At 38.7% G+C, this 24,987-nt stretch overlaps 1 protein-coding gene across 1 annotated transcript in view; it reads right to left on the bottom strand.

Annotated features, from left to right (window-relative positions):
- LOC128362917 (short transient receptor potential channel 7-like) overlaps positions 1-24,987 on the bottom strand; it is a 45,297-nt gene that overhangs the window by 4,431 nt on the left and 15,879 nt on the right. Inside the window, exons 4-8 of the mRNA XM_053323781.1 lie at positions 22,935-23,099; positions 18,832-19,048; positions 17,186-17,419; positions 15,007-15,271; positions 439-634 (exon numbers count right to left, since the gene is read on the bottom strand). Coding sequence (XP_053179756.1) covers positions 439-634; positions 15,007-15,271; positions 17,186-17,419; positions 18,832-19,048; positions 22,935-23,099 — 1,077 coding nt within the window. The remainder of the gene's footprint in view (positions 1-438; positions 635-15,006; positions 15,272-17,185; positions 17,420-18,831; positions 19,049-22,934; positions 23,100-24,987) is intronic.

The raw sequence follows: 24,987 nt of genomic DNA on the forward strand, positions 1-24,987 counted from the left end.
AGAGGATAAGTGAGTGGATCATTAGTATAGAGAGAATTATACAAGATGTTGTTTATCTATTTACTATAATTATATACTATTCTCAGCAGTGTTTTTTTTGTCCATGATGTAAAAAAAGTGAGCAATCTCAAATCTATCATGTCTCAAATTGACAGCATAAAAAGAGGAACTCTCAGGTTTCTTAATATGTTTTTAAAAATCAATATAATGAAAATGCTGCTTTTATTGGTTTTATTTCAGCTTTTTGAGGACTTTCCAGTGATTATTTATTAGTTATTAATTATTTTTGCATCATGTATTTTGTTCTGCTGCCACTGTATTGATCTTTGACACATTTATTCATTTTCAATTCACCTAATTGTCCTTCGGGTGCAGAAGTGATCACACACTGAACCTTACTGACAACATTTGTAATGACAGATGATCTTATTTTTATACCTCTATCTCCTGGTATGAGCTGTTGATCATGGCAATGAGCATGTTGAGAAGGACGACCACCATGGTGACATTGTAGACCCCATACAGCACGTAGCCAATGTTCTCTATGAACTTATGGTCATACTTCAGCACCACTGAGATCACTTCAGACAGCCCAAATATCGACCAGAAAAGTGTCTTGAAACTCTCCTCCACACTGCAAAGAGAGAGAAAACAGGGCTGTAAGAAATAACACATACAGACACACACACACACACACACACACACACACAAACAAACACACAAGTCATGTCCAAATTGAACACTTTATCTAATTTTCCTCACACACACAAACACGCACACATACATATGCAAATACACACATATTGCACTGCACATACTGTACAAATATGTAAAAACATGCTTGACTTCTGCAAAACTGAAAAAGTAGAAAATGAATCTATTCCAGCATTTGAGGCATCATCTGGTTTATAGAACTCATTAAGGTTGTAGCACAGTACTCTGTCAACCATTGCACAACAGACAAATACTGGCACATCACTGCAGTCAATCTGAAAAACGCTGCACCTTAAAATGTATGTGTATGTAGTATTTATTGACTGCTATAAAAAAAAAGATGAATTAAGAAACACTTCCAACACTAGGGTTCATGAAATCTCATTAAAAACTTGATGAACTTTTTAAATTGATAATTGATTGTGGTCAAATTTATTTTCTTCAGTTTGATTAGACTATAATCAAGTTTTATAGTCTACTCATTTTAGAAACACCAGAGAGTTGAGGTAGTGGTTGAAATGTGCACACTTCTGGAGCTCAACTTGCCCTTCCTCACCCTGGCATTTAGATATGATTAAATCAAGCCCTGCTAATGTTATTTCAGTTGAAAAAATGTACTGTGCTTTCTGCTGAAGTCCAGAGTTAAAGTCTGTTTAGCCTGAGGGATCAGATTCTCTGACTCTGACCCAGTGTGTGTGTGTGTGCTACAGGATTGACAAAGAAAAAGAGGAGATGAGTTAAAACATTAAAAGGCTGTGAGAGTTGCGAACATTGACATTCAGGTACATGTCTGTCTTTAAATATTCCATGAGTGGCAAGCATGGGCTTGAGATGACTGGGGAGGGTGGCTCAGTAGGGAGGAAAAGGCTGCCTGGTTGGATAGCTGGAGGGGTCTGGAGGTAGGAGGAAGCTTGGTGAGAAAGATCTGTAGACTCCTGGTTTAGAGCTGTGGGTATCTTCCAAACTGATTTCTTTCAAAGACACACAGTTTCATAGGCACACAGAGAGCTAGTTGGAGGCACAGAGAGAAAAACACACTCTCACATGCATAAAAATACTGAGGCACAAACATATATATTGTAGACATAGACTCTTCCCCTTTCTGTTATGCACACGAAAACAGAAAGTACTTCAGCTTTAACCTTTCAGGAAGAAATCAAAACACACTCTTTAACCTTTTCTCTCTAACTCAGCAGAACATGTAAGGATATGCTCTGACTTTGTCAAACACATTATCTTTGTAATATTTACCAACCTGAAAACACACTGAAATAGGTCAGTAAGTCATTTTAGTCTATCTTCAATAACAAGTATTTTAGAAGAAAGCAAGCATCTTTATGTTTTATGAATAAGGGTTAGAAGACTGTTAACATTTTCCTAGAGAAGTCAAATGAAACTAAGCAACATTATTTCAGACATTTCACAAGCCTTGGCACGTTTTCTCAAAGCTGTTCTCTCTTTGTTGTAATCTCTGCCAACCTTTGACCCCTGACCTCTGACCTTGCTGAAGAGCATAAGACACAAAGCAATTACCCAAAGCAAAAATGTATCCCATAATAATAATAATAATGTAATAATAATGTAATAATTGTTGCCAAGAAAAACAAGACTACAGGAAAAAAATTACTATGTGCAGGAAAGCCCAAATTTATTCTACTAATTCAACACAAGTGTTTCATTTGGAGGCTAATTAAAGCATTTGAATTTGCTTCTGACCAGAAAATAATACAGGGACAACTTGTAACCCTGAAGGCATTTATTTCTGAACCAGTGAAATTTGGTTGACATTGCTTTTTTAAATCAGTCAGAGGCTTTTTTTTTTTTTTTTGTCACAAGCTTTTTTGAAGCACCAACACATTACAGTGACATCAAACACTGGAGGCACATGTAAACAGAAACACTATCACAAGCATTAATAGTGCTTCTCAGATGGTATTCTTTGTGTTGCTGTGACAGATAGCTAAGAAATCAGGCAAGCTATTGCTGTGAGCGACTGAAGGGTGTTTTCAACAATAACGTCTTTTCACTCACTATTCACATCACACATAACCCGGCAGCCTATCGTGCAGGAGAGCTGAGGAAGGTGATTTCGGAGGACTTGCCTTGAAAGCCTGTTATTTTGAGCTATCTCTTGTTAAATAATATCTCATCACTTATCTCCAGCTTCTCTTGCAAGATAAAATTCTTTGATACTGCTTTGAAATATGAAACAAATTAAAAAAAAAAAAAAAAAAAAAAAAAAGAGGACAATTGTCTAATCTTGATTATTACCCAATTATCTCTTTTAATCTAATTATTCCATCTTCCAGTTCTCGGTCCCACCCGTGTGAAATGCTCGCTTAATTTAGATTTTATGTTCCCAGTGTACAAAAGCAAACCATGAGTGTAGATAATGATGACGGGCTTTGTTCCAGATAACATTATTGTGCCATTAAATCAGACAGTGTCAGGGAGAAATGCATATACACAACTACTACACTCACCACATGACAGCCTATTATACACCGTTTACCTGTTTACCTCAGAAGATAGTGTTTTTTGTGTAAAGCTTGAAGAGGAAGTGACATCCTTCTTATAACATGTATGAATATACATGGAAACATATATTACATCTCACTACTTCCATCCATTATATACTAATATCGATATAGACATATGCACGAGAGTAGAGTCTTCCAAAATATTTATGCATGGCTGCTTAGTTTGCTTCGATCCCCCTGCTTTTTGTTTATTTAATGCACTGGAATATGGGTGAGATTCCTCTGAAGGAGAAACTACAGTCATACAAAATCTAAAATGTATCCTTGAAGATTAAATAACATTGATAAATTCAAATTTGTCTTTTGCTCATGTCAGCTAGGGTACAGGTCATGTGTGCATTATGCAAGAGCCTGTTACTAAGATGGATGAGAAGCTCGATGCTTCAGAGGATGGAAGATTTTTTTAACAACCTTAGTATGAGATTAGTATGTGTGTGTATGTGTGTGTGTGTGTATGTGTGTTTTATAACAGCATTGTACAACTGGCAGTGACTCAGCAAGGACAGTAGGCATCAGATGGACAGTGTGTTATTATCTCTTATTAAGAGTGGCAGCTCCCAATAGGCTGCACCCAGCATGATGGCCTCTCATGAACACACACACACACACACACACACACACACACACACACACACACACACACACACACACACACACACACACACACACACACACACACACACACACCTTACCTCTAGGACACTTGCACTTGTTACACACTTTCTTTCTACCACATACACACACTCATGATACATACAGCATGGTGTGTGTCTGTGTGGGAGCATAGTGAGTCACATCAGCTCTGTGGGAGAAGTACAAACCCAATCACCAACAGGCCCAAATCAACCTCTTCCCCCAGAGACATGCTCTCAGTCTCACTTGCTCTTCACTTAATGTTCGTCTCCATCGTCGTCTTCGCTCTTAGCTCCTCTCTCGCTCTCTCAGTATCATCTCTGCCTCTATTTCGTTTCCTCTATCTCAGTCACCCATTTTCTCATTATATTCCCATTGCCATTGCTCTAATATCTTTCTCCCAATCACCCTCCCTCCACCTCTAATGCTCCTTCCATCTTTCTTACCAACAGCTTATAGCCATTTATGTCCCTCAATCTGTTCTTTTGATTTATAGTTGTTTTTTTCTTTATTCCCTCTGATATATTCTTGTGTTTGTTTAATCTGCTGCAATATTTAATATCACCAAATGTAAATGTAGACTTTGTTAACGACTGGTCCAGCCTGCTGCTCTCTCTCACTGTTTCTGCCCTTCAGTCATTAGCAAGATATTAAATTTCTCCCCTCTCTCTCTCTCTCTTTCTCTTTCTCACTCTCTCTCTCCTCTCTTTTTCCTCTCCTTATTTTCTCCTCTCTCACACAGTCAAGTAGTCACACAGACAGGCAAATATAGATGAAACATCTTTAAATATTAAATAGAGTTTAACTTTTTATCTGTTGCATGAAATGAGCTGTCACCATGGCAACAGTAGGGGTGGGGGCTTTACCCACCTTTGCTTTAAATGAATTAATGAATGCTGAAAGATGCTCGCCTGCTTTCCTATCTGTGTGTGTTTTTGTGTTTGTTTGTGTGTGTGTGTGTGTGTGTGTGTGCGTGTGTGTGTGTGCGTATGTGTGTGTCTGTGCTTCATAGAGAGACAAAAAGAGGGAGAAGCAAAGGGGATCTGAACAAAAATTGATGTGTGTGTTTTGGGACTGTGTGTGTACTTGTGACAGTGGGATGAAAAAAAATGAGTGAAAAAAGCGCAATGCAAAATGAGTCTATTTTGGTGTGTGTCTTCAGGCAAGCTGTGAGAAAAATCTTATTAAGTGGGGAATACAACACCACAAGACAAACAATTAAGAGTGTTTTGATAGTGAATCAAACATCAACTATTTTTCAATTTTCTTTCTGCTCCCTCACTGTCTGTCTGTTATTCTGTCTCTCTGTTAGTGTGCTTTGTCTTTATATTTCCATGATGTGAGGAACAGACCAATGTGTTGGGACTGATTTTGTCTACTATTATGTGTGCTATCAGCCAGACACAGTTCCTCCAGAAAAACAGCAGGAAATTACTTTTTCTCAGCACTTGTCATTTACCAAATGAACTGTTGTTGAAATGTTGTTAATTATTTTTTCATATAGTGGACTCATATACAGTATAGCATTATTTCTCCAACCACATGATGTGACGTGTTTCTCTGTGTCCTTGAGCTTAACTATAGGAATACATTTCAATACAATGATTTATTGTCAAATGATGGTCTTAGTGTTATTTCAGAGAGACTACATCTTACCAACAGTGAAATGGAATGCTTGATATAATTTGTTATGATAATAGAAACGTTTATTGAAAGACACTGACATTTAAAAGCCACACCGCATGAGTGCATTACTTTACTCACTGTTTTGTCTGCCTTCTTTCCGCCCCTCTCACCTTAATTGTAATTGTGTCTCCGCTCTTCATTTTGACATTCAGATGCGCTTGACTGGTAAAGGCTGAACATGACACCTTTGCCTAGCTTTCAGACCTTATAATTTCTCTCATTTGCTCACCCTGACTCTGCCTTTACCATCTCTTTCAGTCTCAGCTCAGTCACCTTTTATTCTCCTTTCAGATTGCACCTCTGTCTGTCACAACCAACCCTATCTCAGCACCACGTTCATACTTTATCTGTCACTCTATATTCTTTCAAGCTTCCTTTGTTTTTTCCTTTTCATCCCTATACTTCATCTCAGTCTTCACTCCAGCTTCAACTTCATATTCCAGTCTCTGCATTTCATGACATCTTTTATTCAGTCTACTCTGCTCTCTCTCTCTCATTACACCCATCCCCTCCTTTTCTCTATCCCTTTACATTGCATTATATGTTATTGTCCTTGGCTTTAATCTGATAAACCTTGCGTTTTTCTCCTTCTGTCTCAGCACTCATTGTGTGTTTCAGTTTAATTCAAATACATGCAGATTTCACTGGTTTGTAAAGAAGGCCCATGTTGCCAAAGATATTTCATGACAATTATATAACATAGTACATTATGGTATACAAATAGCAGTTAAGTGAACAAATTATAATCATAACCTGCTAGGAGAAAAAACAGCAGACAAAATCTGTGCACTGTGCATACTATACAAGTTATTCTCTGCACCGTTCAAATGGTTAGTGATACAATGTCTGCAATCAATATCTGTGTGCTTCTGACTGTTGCTCAGTCTACTTGACCTTCTCTCTTTCTCTCTCATTCCCTATCCCTTTTTTCCCCTCCTTTGTCTTTGCTTCCTGGCCGGTCTCTCACACTACCTGAACAGCAGCTGAGCCAAAAACACCATCCTATGCATATGCATATCTCCCTGGAGTTAACTTTGTATCCTTCATTCCCTCCATCTCCCTCTGTCAGTATCCTCTTTCCAAGGGACTTTATGTCTTTACTTTCGTTCCACCACCGCTGTTTACTGTCCCTGTGATTGCACTTTATTTATTCACTTTTTTTTTTTTACTTCAACGTCAGTATAATTATCATGATTTTTTGAAGGTCTTTGACATCCACTGTCACTTTCTTTTACTCTGCCCCAAAATATGTACAGCTTCAACCTTTGACTATTCTAAAATTATATCCTTTCATCAGTCTCTCCTTTTTTCTGCCTTCACAGCCACTGTCCTCTCTCTCTTTCTCTCTCTCTCTCTCTCTCTCTCTCTCTCTCTCTCTCTCTCTGTGCAGTGTTGTCATGCATGGCTGACTAGAACATTGTGACAAGTCCACTGTCCACCAGCTCTGTCCAAATCAGAATCCTGATAAGCGTATGTGTGTGAGTTAGACTGTACATACAGATTTGTTTGAACACCTAAGCACCTGTTATACTATGCAAAAATAAACTGTGTGGGAGAGCATGTGCATGTGTATGTTTTTCTGCTTAAGTATATTTGCACATAGAACATAACTGTGTGGGCACTCAACGACAAGAATGTGGTATGTGTGTTTTTTAAAGCGTGTGAGTCAGATAACCGTCTGAATCTTCGTGCCTCTGGGGATTGGGTATGTGTGGCTATTACTGCTCAGTCTTCATTAAGCCCTATCCAGCTGTGCGTTTGTGTGTATATGTGTGTGTGAGTTTTAATCTATGTGAGTGTGAGTATACGAGAGAGTGATATAATCCGACACACTCCTACACCATTTCCCCACCCTCCTTCCCCTTACATTCCTCCCTCCATCCCCCAGCTTGAGTGGCCCTCCTGGGGTATCATTACTACCTCCACCTGGCTCCCTCCTCATCTTCCTGTATCAGGGCTATCAGACCAACCTTTTCTTCTGGTCGCCATCAAACATGTGTTGTCAGATAGCTAAAGTCACACAGCCCACACACATACACACACCTGTGAGCATGAATGCACACACTTCTTTTGTAGGCATATGTTCATTGCTGGGTGAGAGAGAGAAAAAGTAACAGACAGTGGATTGTTCTTTTGAGAATTCAAAAACTCGCCTATGCACACAGCCTATTAAAATCACAGCAAAAAAGCCACAGTCACAGCTAGTAAGTGAATTGAAAGACACACAAAAATGTATCACAGTGCATTGACTGCAAATTCTATGAGATATTTACAGAAGAAATACTGAACAAAAGCACTGATTACACCACAAATAATTAGACACAGTACAAAAATAAATGTCTGACTGTCTTTCTGTATAATTCAGTCCAGGCATTTGCTCTGATAAACACTACAGTGACAGGGTGAGACTTAAAGCCAGACTGACCCCTGGTGGCAAGAGTGACAACAGCAACAGTATTCAAGACGTTCCACCATGCTAAAATCATATCTATGCAACTCCCACTGCAATTGAAAGATTGTCAGAGGAAAATCAGTGCGCCTCATTACGACGCATAAATTCAGAGACATTTTCTTGCCAGTAAAGAATGACAAGAAATCAGAGGTTGTAAAGATGAGCATAAGAGGTTTCTATTTTTAACATGGCTGTGGTAATGCTGATCTCTTAAATCAGCCTTGATGCTGATCTCTAAAGCAGAGACAATGATAAGGAGACAAAGTACAGAGTTGGATACTACACTTGTGATGGAAATGACTGGGTAATGGTGATGAGAGGGCACTTCCATGTGCAGGGCCTGAGGTCTTTTCTGTACTTGTCTATCGATAGTTCAGTCTTCATTTCGTCAGGCTGTGACCACAGTCTTGCTGACTATCCATTTAAAATCTGTAGACTGTTTCTACCTGTCTCAGGTCTGTCTGCTCATCTCATTGCCTGGATCTTTGGCTCCATGTGGTCAGCGAAGCAGAACTCACAGCCTCTCGAGCTGTGGCTCTGCAGAGGCCAATCTATATGCATATCACAGAGATACAGGGTAAGCAGCATGAAAAAGTTGAGTCCTCACACTATAAGTCAAATCACACACCTTTTATTATCATTGATTCTCTCTGGGGTGTATGTTTATTAGGTTTAAGTTTGTAATTGTTCCTAACCCACACATTACCTCTCAGCTAATGGGAATAAATAAGGATAATGGCAGTTGAATCCTCTTGTGCATTTAAGTGAGGCTGCACAAATGTGACATGGAATCAATACAATAAAAGACAGATAATATTTTTTCTGACTGGTATTTGACCCCATCTATAATTATGTAGCTTATCAGTTGTATGCATGTGACAGAGTTGCTATCTGTTTGGTAGCAGTTGCTTGATATCCTCCTGATAACATTCTTCATATATGGTAGAAATCTTTCTAGAATTTTGTCATTCTGATGTTCCATTTGTGGGTTTTTTTGGAGAGTTGTTTTCCTTTTATTTAATGAGGGTACAATAATAGAGGGTTGTACAGTTTGTAAAACACCTTGAGGAAATTTGGAGATTTGCCATATTGGGCAAAAAAAATTTAATTGATTTGACTTCACACCTATACAACTAGGAAATTTCGTGACCTGAAAGGGGTGGCAATGATTTTACAAGTTCCTGACCAAACAAAGAGAAATGCTCCTGTATGAAGTGTACATATAAACCCAAGCGCAGGCAGGGGCTCAGACAGGTGTATAACCAGATAAGAACCAGCAGGCAGACAGATGAATAGGCAAGTACTCTGGTACAGTGGACTGCCAAGAAAACTGAATCACAATCACTGCACAGTTTGCCAAAACAAGTAAAAACAACAAAGTGGTGGCAATGCTCTGAGGTAATTTGACTGTTATTGTGTTTAATCATACAGTTCTGTTCTATTATAGAGATTATTTCTTTCACGAACAGTGATGGTCTCTTTTAGGGCAGGCTATAGCACAGAGTTTTAAACTATGCTCTCTTACACTATTTTACTCCTGTTGGATCTGTCTGCAGATTTTGACATTGTGGATCATAATATTTTAACTGAACGTCTTAAAAATAGGGCGTGCATTTCAGGTTTGATTTTAGATTGGCTCGGTTGTTATCTTTCAGAAAGGTAAAATATGGAGTTCCACAGGATCCATTCTTGGGCCCTCACTATTGACCACTTTTACACCACTTTGTCATATTAATAACACAATATCAGTTACCACTTCAATGCCAATGCTACACAATTATATCTATTCTGTGACACTAATGACACAATTGATTAAACAACCTCCACATGTACACTGTAAATATCAATAACTGAATGGCTAATTTTAGTGCTTACATAGAGATTTGTTATGTTTTATTCCACTCATTACCTAAGCCAGTATAAAAACATAAACAATGCACCACTTGTATGTGTCAATCATTTAATGTGTTGTTGTCAAGGCTGTTGCTAGCCTATGATGCTTGCGGCTCTCTCTGATAGAAGTTATCCGTATTCCAAAAGTTAGCTGTCATGCTAAACAGAGAATCAGTCTTTCTAAAGAGCTCCAGGAGGCTTATATCCTCCGTAAACTACACAGCAATGAGAATGTTGCATTCTGCACACACTGCAAGAGTATATTTATGGTTGTTTAATGTAACTGCTTTGTATGGTGAAAAAAAGGGTAAAAAAACAAAAAGAAAACAACTAACTATTCCTCTATAAACCAAATCAGGGTGTCACAAAAATCTAATCTTTATATTTCTTTCTCCTTTTACTCTAGGAAATGGAGTAGACTTGCAAGCTCTTGAGTTGGTTTATCTGTTATCTGTTATCTTAATTGTTTGCTTAAATTTGAACGAGGAAGAGACTACTCCTGCACCAGTTTCTCCTCTACAAATGTCAAGTAACAAAGATTACTGTATGTCTACCCTCCTGTGCCAACCACAACCTAAGCAATATCAAATATATCTTATTGCGTTAGAAAAAGGTTTATACAGTACATATAGAAGTTCAGTGTTTGCATGTCTGACCTGTTTGGTTTCATTAACACAAAATGATCATGCAGTAAAAATGTTTATCTGCTAAGTAACGTATGTAACGTATGTATATATACTTAATTTGAGATTTTATGAACCTCAGACCACATTTAACTTACAACGTATAAATAATTTTTAGTTTAAAATAGCTTTAGTCTAAAAGCTTTATTTATCTATAAAACAAATAGCAAAAACAAGATACACGAGACGTCACTTTTGTTTCAGAACCATCAACAGTGTTGTTTATTGTGTGTCGGGTGTGTGCGTGTGACATGATGAAAAAAAAAAGCTAGTGCATGGTTAAATCATCAATCATCTGATTTTATGAATAAATATAAATTTCAATGTGTGTGCTTGTGTGTGTTTGTCCATGCATGTGTGTAATTTATGTGGCTGCTGTGCCAGGCTAGGTTCAGGTGTCATTTTTAACATTACTGAGCATGCTGGTGCTAGTGTATCTCTATCTATACACTTGATTAATGATGCTGTTGCATCTGTCAGCTGTGTGTGTGTGTGAATATGTGGCTGCCGTGCCAAGCTATGTGATGCTGTTAAAATTTGTCTTTGTGGTAACATGACCTTTAATCATATAAAAGGCCAGTATGATTAAACTGTTGCACATACCGTACAGGCAAGTGTAGTGGTAATGGCCTATTTTGGTTAACATAACTATGTGTTTCAGGCCCAATTAGTTTTAAATGGGCTGGGCCCACCTGATTTCCTCTGTGCCCACCCACATGGTTTTTTCTCCCTTTTCTCACTTTTAAGGCTTGCAGAGGGTTTAGCTCAAGAATATATAACTGACCTTCTCTGAACCTGAGTGCAACCTGAGATCCTCAGATGCTAAAAAAAACTAAAGGTGACCAGGGCTTTCCTGTTTGTATCCCTAATTTGTGAAATGACCTGTCGGACGAGATCAAGGAAGCTAAGATATTATCTTCTTTTAAGTCACTTATAAAACCTCACTATTTTAGACTTGCTTTTTATTAATTTTACTGTTTGTTTTATTATCTTTAGTTGTAATTTATCATAGTATTTTATTAACTGTGCTTATTGTCTTTTTAGAATTGTAAGTAAATCACTTTGTAACTTATTTTGAAAAATACTATAATGATAATAATACTGATAATAATAGTAATAATAATAATAATAATAATCATTATTGTACTGACATTAAAAACCTGGAAGGTAAATGACGCAACTGAGCATAGCCAAGAATATCATGTTTCCTACAGCTAAATGTACAGATTGGTTTTAAACCTGTCAATTTATATAACAGGGTATGATGACCAGTAACCAAAACTCTGCAAACTGATTAGTTATTTCTGATTCCTTTACAAGTCCAGGCTTGCAACTAGGCAGTGAGGGCCTAAACAAGAGACAAGTAGAGCATGTGACAACGTTATTATGAAACAACTTGTTAGTATGTTTTGCGTCTTCAGATTGAGCAGAAATAGTATATTGTTATCTGTCTTCCTTTGACAAAATAAAGGATGATATGTGACAGAGACAGAGAGAGACTACAGATGGATGGACACGATGGATGATGATAAACAGACTTAATGAAAGATTCTGGCAGCAGCTCAAGATGGATAACTTTCCTATGAACCAGACAATGACAGTGAAAGTCCCTCCGTCACTCAGGGGTAGGCAGATATATGGATGAGCTACATTGAGGGAAGAAGACAGAAGCCTTGGGGTTCAGATTGATGTGTTGCAGGACTGGTTGATTGCTCTTTAAGCAGGTAACTATATACCACAACAATTGTATATGAAGATACTTCATTGAAAGTGACAAACTAAACTTTGCATGATTTGCTGCTGATATGGATAATGTTTAAAAACCATGTGAAAGAAATACTGAAGGAGAACTATTGTAGTTTTTATCTGCTACAGTCGTTTGGTGCGAACTGACTCTTCAGTCTGAAATGTGCACTTGACCATTTGAGACAGATGACCCTGATAATTGAGTTAAACACAGTCTTCTAGCAGGTAAAGTGGATTTAAAATGCAGAGCGTTGTTGTCACCCACTTTGTAATTTCAGTTCAACAGTAGTCTGTCCCTCTTGATTTGGCAAACTCTGACTACTATAACCAGAAAAATTACTCTGGATTTTGCTTCCCATCTTTCTCTGTAGTCGTGCTAGGAAGAGATTGCTTCTTGGCTAGTATGGAGTGGATATCTACCCAATCACCCTGGTCTTTTATTAAATGATTAATCAAAGTCTTGTACCTCCAGAAAACTTAACCAAATAGTTATGGAATGGCATCATGAAATAAATAAAAATTCATATTTATTTAGAATTAAGTTGATAAAAATACAACATCATGCTGATATGTTTGGCTCATAATTAGCCACCTCATGTCAATTTTTTTTATGATTAACAATTTTACTGGTATTTTGAATTAATAGTTCTCTAGTGATAGGTAATGTTAGTGCTTGTACATGAACAATAAAAAAAGCTGACAGTACTTGGCACAGACAAACCAACAGATAAATTATGCCACAAGGTGGCAGCAGCAGCATCATTATAGTGTAATATTAGTGACATTATTAGCACAACAGTAGTGTTTTCCCTGGAGATCTTAAAAGTCCCCGACTATTAAGACTTTTAGGCCTTAGACTAATGTTGAACTATCAACTACTATTACTACTATTACTACTATTTACATAAAAAAAACTCTTGGTGTCTCAATTTTTCATAAAATTGGAAAAAATCCTTTCACTCGTAAGCATTATTGTCTATGTCGCAATGCATTCTGGGTAGTGGTTGCAGCGGTCTTTGGTCCCAGTCTTCCCACTACAGTGAGAAAAAATGTCTTGTCAGCCTTTCCAATTTGAATCCGAGCACAACGTTAGCGAGGAGGACAACACAGAAGAAATTACTGCAATTTTAAATCATCTAGCTAACCAGGAGGAAGAGTGTTTGTTGTATAGAGCTCCACTGTCTGTTAACAGCTTTTTAAGGTAAGCTTTTGGATTGTTGTATAATAAAACGGCATTTGTCTTGCCGGGTCAAAGGTAAAACTGGTGGTTCCTCCATATTTTCATCAGGGTTGTGTCCGATGGTTCACCTTCCATCCACCGTTTACTCTTCCTGTAATATGGAGTGCAATTAGCGAATACTCCATCAATGCTCGGTTGAGTCATTTGTTTGCACATCACCAGCTGCTAGAATCTCTTCCTTGCATGCCTTCATAGCCTGGTTGTACTCAACAGTGTGTTGTTTTTTTTTTGCTTAAAGTGGTGAAACAAGTTTGTTCCATCAGGTTTGCTTCTGGCTAGCACATGGTCAATTTGGAGAAGTTAATATTCAGGAGATGATATGATAGGTTATGTAGGAAAGCTACTTCATCCCGACTCTTGCAGTCTTCTGGGGATCGAACCAAGCATGTTATTTCACCGACCCCTGTTCTCCAAGTCATCCACTTTTTGCTGATTGAATGGCATTGATCTTGCTATTTTGAGTCTAGATGTTTCCTTTAATAGTGCATAGATGCTCGATATGTACTTGACCATCTGGTCAGTGGGGGTGGCTCTGGCTTAGCTGGAGTCGGGTGCCTGAGGTGAGGGCTTGTAATTGTTGTCCAATGTGTTGCTAACATTAGCTTTACCTACCAACCATCTCCACTTCCTGCATCACGTGACTCGATGTAAAGGTTATTTCTTATCAAACACTTGGCGTCAAAATTATTCCAGTACTAATGGATTTTTCTTGAACTTAAGTGAAGCCTTTATCTTGAATAAGAATCTCACCACTGACACACCTAACTGACAATTGACACCTAACTTCCACTTCACTTTTAATTTTAGTCAGAGTGGTCATTGTGTGAGACATGGCAGAGTTCCTTTACTGACAATTTTGTTAATGGTGTGAAATAAAATGGTAGTTTATTTGACCACAATTCTCCACTTTGTTGTTTGTTTTAAATGTTAGCGAGTGAATCATCCCATTCAACATTGTCTTGATTTCATTTTACCAAATAGTCTGTTCATCAGTATTAGCCCTGAGGGGGGATTAAAGTTTGATCTCTGCCACTGATAAAGCTCCATGGATTATGAATCCAGCTAACTGGCTCATTAAGGAGGACATGTGACAGTTTAAAATGCCTTGAGGATTTCCTTGTTCTACAGCATTGCCTAGCAAAAGTACTACCATGGGACTCATATTAGATGCTTTTGACATTAATGCTTTTTAATTTATTTTTTGCAGTCAATTCTAATATAAAATCACCTGTGTAGGGCCAAATATACTATTGCTACACTGTTTGCCATTGTGAGAATGATGCAGACCCATAATGTAGATATAATCACACACATACTTCACACATGTTCAGATATTACCATTCTCTGATCTGTCACAGTCACACACATTTGCCCTATACACAACATACTGTAACAGTCTTGCAGCCAGGGATAACTCACGTGGTGAAGGCTGGATTGTACTTGGCTCCCAGGTAGTAAGAGTACAGGTTGAACATCCCAATCATGAAGGCCACAAACACCATGATGAAGATGACCATGAACTTGAAGATATCTTTGACTGTGCGTCCAAGCGAGATCTGCAGTGGGCCGAAGCTCTCGTTGGCTGGAAGGATGTAGGCGATGCGTGAGAAACTCAGCACCACTGCGATGGCGTACAGCCCCTCTGAGATGATCTGGGGGTCTGACGGGCGCCACTTGTTCCTGGCTGGAGGAAGAGGAGAAAGAAAAAGACAAGTGGCCGAATAAGCTGTTAATGTACTGCAGGGCCACACCAGAGATTGTTGTGTTTAGTCTCTGAAGAAACTGGTTCACATTCGACCTAGGTATCATATTCAGACAGAATAAAATCTGATGCATCAGGTATGCATACATAAAGTAGCTCCAGAATGAATATTGAAATGGAATCTGCTACTTCTGTGGAATTTAAACAACTGGTCCAATGCTGGTTTACTATGGTTTCCACTATGCAATAAATTTATTTTACGGAAACTCATTCATATAGCTTGAAGCTGAACACAGTCGTCAGCCTTACATTACTGCTATTCAAATAACTGCTGAGTATTTATATAGCAAATTTTTGGTCACTGTCTTTGTAAGAAATGTTCCTAATAGGTATAATCTTGTGTTTTAGAATATGTACTTTGATGGGGGAAAAGGTGCAGCAAGAAAATGGATTAAGTGAGCATGGAAAAAGGAAAGTTGGAGAGAAGAGGGAGAGGGAGGATGGAAAGTAGCGAGTATGAGACTGGCAGACAGCATAGAGAAGGGATGAAGGGATAGTGTGTCCAAGGATAAGTAAGGGCAGAGACAAAGGACAACAGGGAGGCACAGTCAGACATTCAGAGGCAAAGGATAATTGAGTGTGATTAAAAAATGAGATACAAGGGAGATCAATAAAGCAAGGACCAAAGACACAGAAGAAAAAGAAAATAAATAAATACAGACTACTTTACTACTTCCATGTTAACTTGTGACTATCTAGGACTAAGAATAACACATATCATACACAGGACGTGTACTTTTAAATGTAGACATGTAGATATATGGAAAGCAGCTTAAAAGGTATAATAACTGACAATGCAGTATTATACAGTACATCTTAATCTATTTAGTGATGTGTCATGACAGAGTGAGACCACCAGATGACAGCACTGATGAAGGTTCTATTAGTAAGCCACTCAGTAGAGTACAGTCCAGCAGCCTGCGGTCTGAAACAAGTTTATCTGTTGTGGGATCTTGATGCTTTTCTGAAATGTATTATATTCTACCTGCATATTTTCAAGGAATTTGGTTTTGAATCTACCATATATTCTCCTCCTGTTATTCTAAGCTTAAATATGTTGTACATTTTTAAGTGTACAAACAACTGTTCACTGTGTTTGTTATGTCTGTGGAGTCTATGCTTGCTTGCATATACTGTGTATCTATGCTTTCTTACTTATCATGTGTATATGGGATTCACTTAAACTGGTGTATGTCCAGATATATATATCTGTGTTTGTGTTTAGGCACAGAATGGGAAGCATAAACAATAAACAAAAGTAATAAACAGGAGGATGTGTGCACAACTATGTACAGTACACTCAATTGAATGAAAAAGTGTGTCTAAACTTTTGACTGGTCCATAAGACAATTACATTTTTATTCTCACGACAGATACTTTTCAGTCTTTTAGTGTCTCAGCTGCTGTTATTTGTTATTTATTCATGACATTTTACATGCATACACAACTGATTTGCTGCTCCAACAGCAGAACAATGACTCAAGCACCTGATGGAATCTTTTATATTTTATCATATGCTGTCAAATTGGCCGCTTCTGGGAAAAACTCTTTGATTGATGAGACATAAGGCAGATTAACATTTCGTGCAGCAGAAGCAATATTTTCCAATTAAACATCAGAATAATGAGATAGTAGAGGGAGAGTAGTAGAACAGTGATATTCACAATAGCTGTAGGAACAAAGAAAACAGTGGCACTTGTCTTTGGAAAAGAAAACACTACAATAATGTGTATACAAAACAAACATGGAACTCCTAGATACACTTTTTATTAAAGGGAATAACACAGTAAAGGTAAAAACAATAGTTGGCTTCATATCTTTGGAGTAAGTGCTTACCGTATGTGAAGTAGGCTACTTCATCAGGCAGCGAGGCACTGCTGAGGTCCTCATCTGGTACGTGCATGTCCACATACTGCTGTGCTTTGGAAGCCTTGAGGAATGCCATGAAGCGTGCTGTGAAGGATGCCGCAAAGATGGACAGCATGCCGAAGTCAAGAACATTCCAGAGGTGCATGATGTACTCTCTGGGCCCATCGCTCCAGATCTCCTTACATTCAGACCATATCATTCCTAAAGGACAACACACACACACACACACAGACACACACGCACGCACACGCACGCACACACACACACACACACACACACACACACACACACACACACACACACACACACACACACACACACACACACACACACACACACACACACACACAGGAAATAATATGAATGGAAATACATAAATAAAGAGGCTCTCAAAGATACAACACACACACACAGACACACACACTCAGTGTAAATCCTAATTCCTCCAACACAATCACTCCGTCATTCTCTATTTGGAGCCAAAATAAGGAGAAAATTGCTTACTGTTACTGAAAAATGTGTCCTGATCAGTATCATCTCTATAACAATTACTGGGCATGCTGCTGGAATGACAATGACCCTATTCCACCTAAACCACCACTCACTGCACACATACACTCATTTATATGGACACACAATCACATGAGCACCTGCTATCAAAAATGATTGTGCATTGAAAAAGAATGGTGCCATTACAAGCAAATAGGCAAAATATAGAGCAATATGTATATAATGTATTATTTGTGTTTGTCTAGAACCTTGATGAAAGGAAGAAAATCAGCAGATGGGAAGCAGCTGAGGTCTGACAGTAAATGCCTTTGGGTATTTATCTGTTGAGTTTGTCTTTCTGTCACCTTCTTCTATCTCCCTGTTCATGCCTGTCTTGTTGTATGCCATATGCTCCACAACTCCTTTTGCTTTCATCCATATCCACCCCCATCTTTCCTGTACTGCTTTCTCTCTGTCCCTCCCTCTAATGTTTCCTCAGCACTACTGCTCAGGTCAACCTCCAAATTTCCCTCCAGCTTATTCTTAGGACTCAGCATGGCCACGGTTAATGCTGCATCCAACTTGTATTTGATCTTTGGAAGATAAAAGAGCATGACTTGTGGTATTGCCATAACCTTAGCCTTCATCCACTTGGTTGGTATGGTCCTGCATTAGTCTTTAATTCTACCTCATATCAAAATTGGTTCACTGAGTCTTGCACTGGTTGAGGGGAAGATCTGTTATGGAAAAACTAAGCATCAAAACGTATAGAAGTGGCATAGAGGTGGCAATGTAAATAAAACACTGCCACCTCTTCCTGCCTGCATGTTATTAATATGCATCCATATTGATTTGAATAAAAAGTTAAAAGAAAATTCATTAGGAAATATTTAACCTTGACTCACTTGCATGCCATCAAGGTTTTTCTTATGATACACTTTTAGGAATTTCAAACATAGCTACTAGACTTAAAATGAAAATGCAATGTAGTGTATCAAATGATGTAAAATCTGCCTTGACAGTGACTATTATACATTTATTTGCATATAAACTGGCTGTGGCTGAGCAGGTTTCCAAACACTGCCACAGTATTTGTGTGCTGTGTGTGAGACAAGTCGACTCACCCAGCACCCATTTCATGATCAACATCTCTGTCCAGGAGAACTGGGTGGTCTTGACCCTGAACACCTGTCGCGGGTGGTCTGTGATGGTCTCATTTGGCAGGTTCTTGACGCCCTCAAAACGGTCGGAGGCATTGACAACCAGCAGACCCAGGAAGATGGTGAAGGAGACAGCGTGAGCCACAAACTTCATGAAAGGGCTTCGCAGGATCTGACCAAGCTACAAGTAGAAGGATTGAAGATATAACAGGAATCTTTGATAATGTAAAAGTGAAAGTGACAAAAAACAAAGGTGAAGCTGCAAGCAAATAAAGCATCTGTTTTTATTTCCTGAGGTAACTCCTGCTTTTTGCAGAGTTTCTGAAATTTAGGTCCTTGGAGAAAAGCACCACTACCCAACCATTGTTGCAGACAAACAGCAGCTGTTGGAATTCATTGGTAAGCTTAGGTAAGATCACTTTCACAGCAACATAATACCAGCCAAACAATCGACAGAGTTTGTAGAAATACACCATATGGGGATAACGTAGTGCAAGGTGGTGCTGCACAAGGAGCTTTAAACATGCCACCACACAGAGGGACACTCACAGAAACAAACACAAACACACACACACACACACACACACACACACACACACACATTCATCCCCATAGAGATATTTGAGATCCCAACATTTGCCACTTTCTAAACCTGCTGAGTTCAATATTAACTACCCACAGGATATCTCTACTCTCTGCATGCACCGTAACACATTAGATCCAATAGCTGTTCCCATGCCACACACACTACTAAATCATGTGGGAAGAGGTTTCTAGTGAATCTTAACCCTGCAAAACCTCCTCTAAACCTCCTCCTGCCATTGGGATGGCTCTGCCTGCCTTCATTTCTCCCAGCAGCTGCGTTGAAAAGGCTGATCCATTTCATCCCACAGCTTAAATGAAATGGTCATCCTAGATCAGACCTACTACTGTGTGAGGACTGCAAACCCCATAGGTTTCTATTTTTTCAGTGTGATGGTGACAAGAGCTGACGTTCTCTCTTCCAACGAAATGGTGGCTGCTGGCAGCTGGTGCATGCAGACAAAATAAAATGGTTTTTGGTGTGAAATGGAAATCACACGAAGCCAGAATAGAGCTGCAGCGTGCTCTGTTATTTTCTAACATTTTTCATCTGGGACAATCAAGTCTGACGTACAATGTGTGCAGAAAGGAATCTCCTGAAAATAAATATGTATCTATTGTAAATATGAGCACATACTTTTGTGATCATTAAACTGTACTCTTTGTACACCATTTAAATTGTTAGATTTTGGGATGACTCTTACAAATGTGTACATTTTAGAGTTTCTGTACACACTTTTCCACTGTTCCACTATTCCATTTGAAGATATAGATGAATTCATCAGCCTCTTATTTGACTATAATTGCAGCAACAACTCTACCCCCATAAAAGCTTTGCTTTTAAGTCTAATATTTTGGAGTGGATAACACTTTTGCAACCATAGTGACAAAGGTTACGGTACCATGGGGCCATTTAATGATGTCCAGTCATTCCATCAATGATAAATGGATTGTGACCCTGCCCAGTGAGTATCGATTGGGCTTTTTTTCATGCAGTGACCTGGGTTTTTATCCCCCAAGAGACAACAGAGTAAATGACAAAAAAAGACGAAGAAAAGGGCAGAGATACAAGAGGAGGATATTCTTGAACAAAACACAAATAGTGATATCAGACCTTGCATGCAAAGTGATATAAGAGCAAATTAAATGGATGACAGACTGCAGGAAAGTAATTAAAGAAAAAAAAAAAGCTAATGTGGGGGTGTGGGAGCAACATGTGGCATTTATAAATGTCGGTGGATCATTGTCAAATTGATTGTGATAGCTGGAGTAATTACCATAAATAAAAGTCCTCTATTATGTGCCAGTAGGGTTGCTGGTGTGTCTCAAAACCACAACATTAAAAAAAATAATTTCTGTATCATGTATTTGGTATTTATATTGGTCTTCCCTCACACATATCATTGTGCATTTAAACACAGGGGGAAAAACAAGTACTATATAAAAGTAATATAGATGCTGGTGAGTGTTATGAGCTGTGAGAGATGAGCAACTGATGAGATGAGCCGAATAAAATTGCATGATTAAGAGCAGGTGTAGGTGGGTACATGACAATCAACCAAAACACATCAAGTTTTCTTATTGCAACTTGCATCCTGGAATCTGTCTTTATGTATATCTTTGACACAAAAATCATCTTTGTCCCTGCATTATTGGTTTATTTTTAATACCCCTCCCTCAGTAGGTCTATTTAACTGGTCTTTAAAACTCACTTGTTATATAATAACAATAAATTACAAGGTGCCTTGCATCCTTTATTCATTTGTTGTTTTTACTCGCTGCTACCTCTTTGCCTGCTCTCTCAGCTGAGTCAGAAAATGGCAGACTGTGACACACAGGCTCATTGGTTGGTTGATTTATAATTAAATGTAATCATAAACACATGTACGTGCAAACATGTGGACACACACAAAAACACACACTCACACATACATTAACCTGCACAGGTGTTTTTTTTCTGTTACACTGTTAAATTAGAGGCAGCTAGTGTCTCATAATTGAGTCCACGTCTCTCTCACATTCGCACTCTTAGCATTACTGCTCTCCATCCTTTCACACACTCTTGACATTTTAGTCGCTCTCTCTTTATACGAATTAACTAATTTATCAGTCACACCTAACATCAACCTCTCAATATGGTATCTGGCACACACACACACACACACACACACACACACACACACACACACACACACACACACACACACACACACACACACACACACACACACACACACACACACACACACACACACACGCACACACACCACTTGATGATGACAACATAGAGGATTATCCAAGTTGATGAGCAGATTTGCATAACCCCTCAGCCACCTCCTGTGTGTGTGTGTGTGTGTGTGTGTGTGTGTGTGTGTGTGTATGTGTGTGTGTTGTGGGGGGGGGTCTGTCATATTGTGTCACTTTACAGATTATAATTTGGTTGATGGAGTAATAACAATTCATGTGACAGAGTGCCTCAAGGCCCTATAATCAAATAATGATTATCTGGAGCTCTTCAGATCTAAAACCTGTGATGTGTTTAGCTGCACAAGTCGTTCGGTCACTTTGTCCCAGTGAGAACAGATGTTTCTGTGATGATCTTGAAGATGCAAAGATGAGGTGAAATCAGGAGTTATTTGTTTAATACACATTTAATGCGGGCCCGGGTCATATGCATGCAAGAGGCAAATGACAATGACTGACCAACAGAGAACAACATACATAGTATTGCTGGCATGGTCAGGTATTTCCCAAGAGGTAACCTAAACAGAATATGATCTAAGCTTCTGGGGCCTTGCCAAGTATTTTTGTCCAGTGTGTAAGCACTTTCCAGTAAGCTCAGAAACCCTGGCGGACAGAGTGTTGGACCATACTTTGTACCAAATAAGGAAGACACATTAAAAAACCTACACACAGAGTCAGTTACTTTGACATCTTGCATGCACTTGACTCTGATGAGGGCACAATAGTGTACTGTTACAGGGCTGGTACTGTTACAGGGCTGTTGATTTGCATGTTTACATCCAATCAAAGCTCAGGTGATCCTACAGTGCAGTTTAGGACTATAACTATAGCTTAGACTCAAAGCCTGAGATATCCTTCTCTTGTGGCAGGGATCTACTCTCCAGTTCTCATCAATCCAACTGATTTTTTCTAATTGTGTAATTGGCATTGGAGAATTAAAGTTGGCTGTTTGTGTGGTTTTAGAAATGTGGTGTTGTTACAACAGTGACATTTAGAGTGTTCTGAAAATAATAAACAGAACAACATTGATGAAAAAAATGAAAACAGATGAGGAAAAAAAACGGTGACGTGATATCACATAGTAATGTCTTTAACATTGTGTATGTGTGTTTTTGTGTTGAGGGCTACACAGGAAAGACACTCAGGTTTTGGTCAAAGGTGATGGCAGAGAGGTTGAAGATAGCAAACAAAGTGGAGTTTGAAAAGAAGCGTGTGTTGTGTGTGCTCTTGTGTGTTCGTACTTTACTACACGGCATGATCCAGTAGGCAATAGCCAAGAAGGGCAGTCCGACAGTGACACCCAGCACTGTCCAGCACTTCACCCCGACGGATTGCTGCCTCAGACCAGGAAGGTTCTCATACCAGATAGTCATCAGCTGCTGCTGACAGTTGGGATGGGCAACAAACTGCAGAGAGGGGAACAAGAGAAATCAGAGAAACAGACAGTAAAGAGAGAAGAGACGAGGAAAGGAAAAAGAAAAAACAAAATAATGAGAAGGGAAGAAAAGAATGAGAGTGAAGCAATTATCAGCAGCCATCAATAAGGCTTTAGTCAACCGAAGACATTCAGAGATATTTCTGCCACCATGAAGTGGTCTCAGCAGCAGAACATTTACCAAACAACATGCCACTATATCTCTAGCAGCAACACTTAAATAGCCCAGTGATCACAAAGGAAAGTGACTTATTTAACAAGCTGACAGCAGAGTCACAGTTTTCTTGGTCAATACTGACCAGATCGAAAAAAATACTTAAAATAAAAATCTGACAAAATGTTATTGTATGCTTTAAACACATTAAATAAACATTTAAATACACTTATGGCATTTCTACTTTCACTAGATTAATAAAAAAAGAGCAGACTGGTATTTATTTCAGTTAAACTGTGTACATTCTCACTTTAGACCTGTGCAATAACAATCTCAACTCAGGTATAATATCACTCAACATCAATATTACTTATTTACTTTTGTACATAATGTTACTATTATTATTTACTACATTTTTAATAACGATTGTTTTTGCTTGTGTACTAAATATGTTTTTTTTTTTTAAATTCTTTTTACTGATGCTTTTTTATTGTCCACTTTGCTGCTTCAATACTGTAAATTTCCCCATTGTCAGACTATATTTTATCTCATCGATTTTATTTTTGTTGGTCTTTTGGTCCAATATCATATATATACATATGGTACTTTCATGTTCTTTATGAATGACTTTAATGCAAGAGTGTAAAATTAATCTGTAGTCTAAGAATATGCTGTATTCAATGTCAAGGGCTCCTGATGCTTCACTTATGCAATATTCAAGGTATTGTTTTCCTAGCTGTGTGCAGGCTGATATTCTATTTAGAGCAGATCTTTTGTGTTATTCACAACACGTCTGTAGTTGTGGCTGTCACTTGACTTAATTTCTAAAGGAAAAATGTCAACAAGCAGGTAAGAAAATCAATGTAATATACAGCATGCAAAAGAGAGCAGGCTGTGCATATGAGCGTGAGTGAATGAGAGTGTTAACGTTCATTACTGAAGCATGTTTGCTTTATGAGACAAGGCTTGCCTGGCATTTCAGCATCTGTTGATGACTTTACTCTAAGAGAGGAAGCGGTAAATGAAAGCTGCTATCGGTCTGGTAAAGCTGCATGGGAGACAAGGGATGAGGTTGGAGACGATGGATGTTTTTGTTCCAGCTGGAGGAAGGATGTGGACAACAGAGCAATCAATGCTCAGTAGGCAATCAACTAGTGTAAGAATCAAACTCTATGAAACTGACCTCTCTTCCTTGGTTTTCTTTAGTGTCTTTGTTTTCTCCCTCCATCAATCATTTCCACCCCTTCACCAATCAACCTCACTCATGACATTCAGGGAGCATTTACCTGAGCGATTGATATCTTCCCATCAATTGACTGAAGCAGACACACAATGTATAAATGCTCACTCTGTCATTTTTACAGTCAGAGGGAAACAACACACAACCATGCACATCCCTTCCACACCCATAAATGTAGTTAACATTGTTCCAACTGGTGTCCAGTGACCAGTCTATCAGGCCACTGACCCATGACATGACCCCTCCCTGCATCCAGCAACGTGTACCAGTCATGCTCTACCTGGTTTCTATGGCAATTTATCCCTCTCTCCCTCTCTGCTTGCCTCCTGTGTAATTAGCTCCCCAAGTATTGGTCACGCTCTCTTCTCCAGGATGCTGGCTCGAACAGGCTGTTTACTGCCCAACACACGCATAAAGACACACGCCCATTAAACTAACAAACCAGCATTTACACGCACACAAACA

This window comes from Scomber japonicus, chromosome 8, assembly GCF_027409825.1.
Source record: "Scomber japonicus isolate fScoJap1 chromosome 8, fScoJap1.pri, whole genome shotgun sequence".
Classification (NCBI taxonomy): Eukaryota; Metazoa; Chordata; class Actinopteri; order Scombriformes; family Scombridae; genus Scomber; species Scomber japonicus.